This window comes from Rousettus aegyptiacus, unplaced genomic scaffold (genome assembly GCF_014176215.1).
Source record: "Rousettus aegyptiacus isolate mRouAeg1 unplaced genomic scaffold, mRouAeg1.p scaffold_m13_p_13, whole genome shotgun sequence".
Lineage (NCBI taxonomy): Eukaryota > Metazoa > Chordata > Mammalia > Chiroptera > Pteropodidae > Rousettus > Rousettus aegyptiacus.
Window position 1 is genome coordinate 13,745,035 of NW_023416288.1, and position 7,801 is coordinate 13,752,835.

The 7,801-nt window shown below is 38.4% G+C and overlaps 1 protein-coding gene across 16 annotated transcripts in view; it reads left to right on the forward strand.

Moving 5' to 3' along the window:
- Positions 1 to 7,500, forward strand: part of ADAM22 (ADAM metallopeptidase domain 22) — a 207,978-nt gene extending 200,478 nt beyond the window's left edge. For 13 of the 16 annotated variants that reach the window (XM_016147979.2, XM_016147978.2, XM_036230317.1 and 10 more), the window contains one exon: positions 979 to 7,500. In XM_016147979.2, coding sequence (XP_016003465.1) covers positions 979 to 999 — 21 coding nt within the window. In that variant the 3' untranslated portion in view covers positions 1,000 to 7,500. The remainder of the gene's footprint in view (positions 1 to 978) is intronic. The other 3 variants (XM_016147995.2, XM_036230316.1, XM_016147991.2) reach the window with 2 other exon arrangements.
- The last annotated feature ends 301 nt before the right edge of the window (positions 7,501 to 7,801 follow it).

Consider the following 7,801-nt stretch of genomic DNA (forward strand, 5'->3'; position numbering starts at 1 on the left):
TGGAAATTCGATGCAGCCGAAGTCACACTTAGGCTTTCTTTGTTCATGTTTATAATTATTATACCAAATTATATTGTTTGGAAATATTTTATCAGCTTGCTCTTTTTTCTTTTTTTTTATAATTGGCTTTCCTTCTCTGGAGACCTGAGTTGCATTCATATTTAATTATGCCAAAGTTGTTTCTAGTCCATTAAGGCAATTACTGAACGTCATATAAATGAGATATGAACAGGGCAAATATGAAGAACTGGTGGTAGAGGCAAGGAGAGGGTGGAGGTGAGGGAGTTAAGAAAATTGACATCCTGCCCTGGATTGTGTTCTGATATGTCAGCTCCTGAGAGAGGACAGTTGTCTAGGAGGTAGAGATGGAATTGGAGGGTACACAGCCTGGTAATTGGTGCAGAGTAGTGCTTTTGCAGTCGGTAGAGGTGATAGAATCACACTTCCCCGAGGTCAGTAGTTCTCAGTGGTAGCTATATATGAGATTGTCTAAGGGGCTTTTAAAATACACTTATGCCTGAGTCCCACCTGGAGATTTTGGTTTGGCGCGATGCCTAAACACTGGTATTTTAAAATGTCCCCAGGTAATTGAAATGTGCAGTTGAGTTGAGAACTACTACTGTAGCCGGCTGTGTAAGTCAGAATCCTAGAGAAAAGAAGGGCATATATAGTTTTAAAAAAGAATATTTTAAATTATCTTGTTTCATTTGAGACACATTAAATTTATTCAAAATTTTGAATAACATTAAATGAACATGTGAAGATTTTCTTGTATTAAAAGGATTGTTTAAAAGGTCATAGATTTAGAGAAACAGAAAGCTAAGAACTGGTGCTTATCAATTTATTAGACTTTGCAAGAGTTTGCATCCACAGTCACATAAGTGTAAATGGAATCACTAAATCTTTTTTATCTACATGACAGAATACATTTGTTTCCTGCTTTCACAACGTGCAATTTTGCTTTTCTCTGTTGTGCAGCTATGGGAGACATCCATTTAAGATCAACTGTTTACATGTGATACATCGAAACTGTTTACTTCAACTTTTATAGAAACCCAGCCTCACGGAGTCACTGCAAATCTATCTGCTCTTCAGACGATACAGAAACCCTCTGAGATGTCACAGAGGAGAGGAAGCTGAGTCTCACATCTGGATACCATTTTCTTTTTGTCATTGGCTTAGGATTTAACTGAACCATGAAAAGAACTATTGAAATGTTACACTATAACATGGAACAGTAAAGGTACTGGTATATTAATGGATAACCCGCATGACAGATATATGTAGAAATACCACTTAAATTAACTCACATGACCCAACTGTAGCAAGTTTCCTAAGGGACAGTAGTGGACTTAGAACCTGATGTTCTGAAGCACATCCTCATTGTAGACAGTAATGCTATGTGCATGAAGCTTCTGTTTATTATTTTCCACATTTAAGGAAACAACATCCCATAATAGAAACTAGCATGCAGGGCTAAGACATATAGGATTTTTCTGCAGGACTTTAAAGCTTTGAGAGGCCAATATCCCTTATGCCAAGTTTAAACATGTATTTTTATTTTTGTTTTGTTTTTTACTTTTCATATTTATATCAGCACACAAGGACAATTGTACATATGTAAACATTTTTAAAATAAAAGAAGCAGCTGTTACACACAGTGTATTTTGCCAAATGCCTAAAAAACAATCAGTCACAGTCACATCATTGTCATCCATCAAATGGTCTTTAAAGAGTATAAGCAGAAGATGTTATAAATATAGTAGTCAATGCTGTAAATGTGTCTCTCCATAAATTGGTATTTGTCTAAAACGCGACATCCCTTTAAACTGCACATAGTCCAGAGGCAGTTTTATCAAGTAATTAATCGAACAAGAGAATGCGCGCCCAGCAAAACTCGTGGCCTCCACAGCTTGCTGGGGCAGGAGCCCAGCATTGCTTCTGCTGTCCTGCCTGCAGGCACTCGCTGCTGATGGCTGCTCCTTGGGAGTCCCCCAGCCTGTGTGCTTTCCTTCCAGGGCTGCAGTGGGTATCTCAGCAGCGGTTATCTTTCAGTACCAGAGCACATCTGTTAGTCTCACCCCGCAGGTCTGTGAGGCTCACAGCAGTATGTCCTGCTGAAATTGAGCCAAGTGCACCAAAGATACACGAGACCATGGGCTGCTGATGCATGGGTGGCTTCCAACTCACCAATACTCTTTGTGACCTAAAGTTTTGTTCTGTAAAATGAATGACTTGTTTTAATAAAAACAACTTTTACACTGTTTATTAAGAATATTTATCATTAGTGGGACACTTGAGTCCCAACTGGTCATTCTGCACAAGGTGATGGAAGGTTCTACCAGCCTGGGCTAGGAAGCCTCAATAGGACACAGAGGTTAAAAGAAATCTAAAGGCACAAGTAGGCAGCAACTGTGAAGTTACCCAAACAGCTGGCAGGGGAAAGAATCTGATTTTTTGTACCCTCTGTATTTTTTAACCCATAGAAAAGTAAGAAATCTATGGTAAAGCCCATTTTTTTGAAAACAAGATTCGATAGCTGTCATAATGCACTCTGCTATTCTACAATAAAGCTTTCCTAAGGGGCTACCCTCATGGGCTCAGAAGTTGTTGGGATCAACCTAATGCTTTCATGTGAAGAGTACTTTAAATTTTTCTATTTTCTCTCATTTTTCTTGGAATCTGAAAGAAATGGAATCTGCAGACAAGACTGCAGAAATATCTTCTATATTTGATCTCTCCTAATAGTGTCCATGGACAAAATCCATTTCACTTCCATGTACACTCATCTTGGATGCCCAAACCAAAGGGCCAAGTTAGAAGGCAGCATTTTTTGCTGTGTGTGTGTGTCTGTCTTCTATAATGGACCTCTCTTCTGAAAGTCTTTGAAAACTTTTGAAAATAAATTTAATCATCCAAAACAATAAAGCAGAAACAGCATTTTTCATGACAGGAAGGGTTGTAATTGTCAGTTCTACAAAATAATGATCCATCGGACTAAAGTTTGGGTGACCTTATCACATAGCTCAAGCCAAGGATGGGAGGGCAGATAGATTTAATGACACAGCAAATAAAGTGACTTAACCAAGATCACTTTGATGTGCACTGAGTGTTTTCTGGTATTGAGTGTATAAAATGCTAAAGTTATAAGGTTTATTTTGACTATAAAAGAGTTTATATAGATTTGAATGTAAGGTCCCTCATGTATATATGCTCCCGAGTTCCAGTTACGCAGCCCTAATTTGAAGGAATCCGCAAATGGTTAGTTGTGTAGTCAACAGTTCTCCTTTCCCCGCTCTCTCTTTCCTCACCTTTTCCGTTATTTTTATGTGAAAATTATTTCAAGTGAAAATCATTATTATGTGCCTTTTGGGAGACATGGTTGCTCTAGAGCTGTATATGTAGTTTATAGTCATCCTCCTTAGTAATAAGCTTCGTATGGAACTGAATGAAAAGTTTTGTTTTATTTGCAGGGAGACTATGATTTTATAGTAGCTTTAATACTTCATTCTGGGTATATACTGTATCTAAGAATGTTTAAACATTCTTATAGCCATTTGCAGAGTTCTTTGGCAAGTTTATAATCTTAGTGGATAATTTCTAAAAATACCTATATGTGTACTCATGTTTGGTGTTTTAGATATGTTAAATCTTTATGACTTTTCATCCACTGAGGCAGGGAGAATGAACCCATGATACCAAACATAAGCACAGCATTATTTTTTTAAATAGCTATTTTAGAGAGGAATTTTGAGGCCACATACCAGTTTGTATCATGCAACGAATATTTTATTCCCCAGTCTATTATAGGACTATTATGCTAAGCAGGGAAAAGCAGTCATTTGGCCCTTATGTTCCATTGTATGCCTTTTTTCTCTTTCTGAAAAAATGATAAGATTTAAGATTGACAACTCTGCTGCCCAAGGTGTTCCATTTAATCCATAGTCATTATAGTGTAGTAAACTTTGACGTAAAGAAACATATCTTTCCACTAAAAGTTTCAACATGGGAGGTGTAGGGTAATGGAGCCCTGAAGGAACTGACTGGTCAGAATAATTGGTCTCTGTGTCCAGCCACTCTTTCTTTAGACAGGAAGTGGTGTCCTTTTCTGGTGTCTCCTAGTTAGAATGTGATCCCCAGGCCCCATGAGATTTATGGAAAGGAATAAACTCAAACAGTGCAGCATAATGAGGGTTTTCAATTAGCTATAGTTGCTGTATTTTTTTCCCCAAAAACCCACTGTTGTTCCTTAAGAAAAATTTAACTAATGAAGCAAATGTAGGATTAAAATGCCAAACATATTTTGATATAGATGCTTATTAAGTGATAATACAGTTTCTCTCTCTCCCCACTTGCTTTAAACAGGCTTTTCAAATTGTGTTTATACATAAGGTCAGTCCAGCACAGATTTCTGAAAATAAGATAGGGATTTCTAAAAGAAGTTGCTAAAAAGATAAATATGGATATCCTGCATTATTCCAGAGAAGGAAGAAATTTTTTTCCCCCTTATTATTTTTTTGGTTGATTCCCTTGCAGATTTGCATAATTTAATTCTGTCCATAGTCCCAGATCTCTTGGGGCTACTTTACCTCTTACCTTTTTAGATTTTGTTTTTTACTTTGTATATTAGTTACCTATGGACCAGAGGAAATAAGTGTTTCTATTCACTCCTTTCAGTGTTTCAAAATCAAGTCTGTTCATTTATTTCATCCATTCTTCATTTCTTGGTTATGTAGTTCTATTTTAACACATATTTAGTGCTTTAAGTATTTCCTTGTGTTATTCACCATGATAATAAATACTTACCTAAATAGAAGTCGATTATATTTTACTTTATTTTAAAGAAAAGGGAATTTATTGGAGGGATTCGAGCTTGCAGAGTATATGGGAGAACGAAGTGCAGTGCTGACCGGAGGGAGCGAGGGAATGAAGGGGCTAAGACAGCTGCTGCCACAGCCCGCTGGGACCCAGTGCCAGCTGCTGCCTTGGACATCCCTATAGCAGCACATTCCAAATGCCGTCCTACCAGTTGGTAAGTTGGCATGAATTTTCCATGAAATGCTCTGACTTCCATTTGTGGCATGTCCATTTATGCTTTTAGTGATCTTTTTCCTTTCACGTCTATGTTTTCCTCTAAAACTGTCACCCAAATGCTTTATTTACTGAAATGGAGTCAAGATGAATTTTTCATTCTCATTCAACTGGCTTAACAGCAGCAAATCTTTATAAGCAGCAGACATTTCAATGGAATAGGGCTTAATTTGGGGTTCAAGCTTTATTTTTCCCCTCAGAGATATTTTCTGAATTAGTAACATTACTCTGATTTTGAATGCAAAATCAGAGTAGGCGTAGGAGAGCTAAGGACTTTGACAAAGAGCTCCTCCTGTTTCTTGGATTCTGAGGTGGCTAGCCACTTCTGAAAATCTGAGAGGCAGCAGCTGGGTGGGGGTGGAGGTGTGGGTTGCAGCCACACCTGCTGGGAACCTTTGGCGCATGCTCATAGCATATGCTCTGTGGGCAGGTGCTTTTAATTCCAAGAGGAGCTTTTCCACCACACCTGAAGATGCGGAGGAAGCAAAGATGCAGCTGGACCTGACAAATGAGGGGATATTTCTGTTCACATTTTATTCATTACTTTGTCAGTTCCCCAAATAGAGCATCTTCTGGTTCAGTTTATAAGTGGAAAAACACAACATTCAAAAACAAAAACCTGCTAGTATTTTTGTCCTTTATATCCAGAGCCTGACAAATAGTAACCATCTTCACTCTGGTGTTTGAGAAATCCTTCCAGGCCTTTCCTACTTCCGAAGCCGCTCCCCATTCAGTAGCAGTCAGCCCTTTTCTCCCGACTAGGAGCTTTCACTCGCATAGAGGTTAAGTCCCTTCTTTGCCAAAATTGGCATTCGGGAGAACCACAGTGGGGCAGAGTAGCTGGAGAGGCACCCTTAGTCTTCTCACTTGGCACCTGGACATAGATTGCAGTTTTGTTAGTCACCGATTGGTCGTCAGGGTGTGGTCCACGATAGAGAGGAGATAAGAAGCAACAAGCCTTGGGAGGTCATGGCGCATTTGGCCCTGGCCTAGGAGCAGAATGGAGATCTACGTGCAGAGCTCTGAACACAAGATGGCCACTGAGGGAGGTGGGAAGAGAGCTGCAGAGTGCCTACCACAGATGTGTTTCTCAGTTTTACTGACTGTTGGCTCTGTATGCACTTTGTGGTGGTCCAGCCCATGATGGGCTAGTCACTACTGCTTGGTGTTTACCTGTTGCATTGTGCATAGAACCTATACGATACTTGGTGGTGCTTCAAGGCTGGCATCATCATTTCATATTTTTAGGTATTCTTGAAATCAAAACCAGGGAAATTTTTTTTTTTTTACAAAAAGGCATACAATGAGACTAGTAATCTCATTAATATTTTTACAAATCATCAATAAAATTTTCAAAAAAATTATGAAAAGAGCATTTTCCTCTCAAGTTAAAAAACACACATATACTAATCTACATTTATTTTGGGGGCTTAGCCTCTTTATGAAGTTTCAATATATAGATTTGTTTTGATCGTAAAGCTCTAAAATAATGCCAATGGCCCCCAAAACTTTAAACACAGAGGTGCTAAGTTATACCAGATAACAGTATAGAAAGTGCTGATATGAATTAGTATGTATTCAGTAATAATACAAGCATTCTTCCTAAATTACATGTGTTATCACTGCCTGATTAGAAAATCCCCTTTTCTTTCTAATCCAGCACAAAACCAAACTGATTCTACAGTCTTTTTAATGGGTAAAAATGACCCAAGTTCTTTGTTTTGTATGGAATTTTTTTTTTTTTTACACTGACTTCAAAAGTGCTTAACAAAGGCTTATTCAGGATAATTAAGCATGTACTTTTTTAACTTGCTGGGAGAGACTTGCCCCTCCAGTCTAGCATCCCCAGAAGACAACTTTTTAGAAACTGGGCCTTCTACCTAACCACAGTTTATATGTTAGCCAGTATAGGTCTGTGCTAGTGTTTTCCGCACTGTCATCTTTGAGGGGTGATGTCTACAGTAGAAGTCGCTTGGTGGGGGACTGTTAATAGCAGCATGGTTTCAATTATGGTTAGCAGATAATCGTGTATATACTTAGATGGGCTTCTTTTTAACACATTCTCTCTGCCTCGCCGCACTTCAGGTTAAGGTATTTTAAAAATTAACTGGGTTTCGGCAAACACCAACTGAAATGTGTATGACGACTGCTTTCCTAAGCAAGCGTGATTTGTTTTATGGCTGTTCAAGTTATGAAGTTGTTCTTATATTGTAGGTCAACAAAATCTTGCTGTTTATAAAGGTCACTGTAACTTGAGGTTTAAATATCTGGCACAATTTTATTAGTATTCACTTCTGAAGCTAATAAGATACCATGGTTTTCTGTTACTCTCATTGTAACATCAATAAAGTGACTTTCAATAAAAGACCTATGTTATTTTGATGCATAACTCCCTTTATCCTATTTGTCTCTCAGCTGCTGTTTCTCTTTCAGAAGCTTCGTGGAAGTGATGTTAGAAGTTGGTTTCTTTTCCCTTCCATGCTGTCCTAGAAGGGACCATTAGCATGATGAAAAAATACAGTGCTGCTTCAGTAAAGCCTGAATGCTCAATTCGATGGGTGGCAGGCAAAGATCCTCTATTTACCCACCTGCTTGGCCTCATCTTTTTGCACTTTCTGCCTATCCTAACAAGGATCAATTTCTTGTATCCGAACCTAGAGCCCAGGCAATGCTACTTATATAATAAGCTCAGCTGTGTTAGACTCTAAGA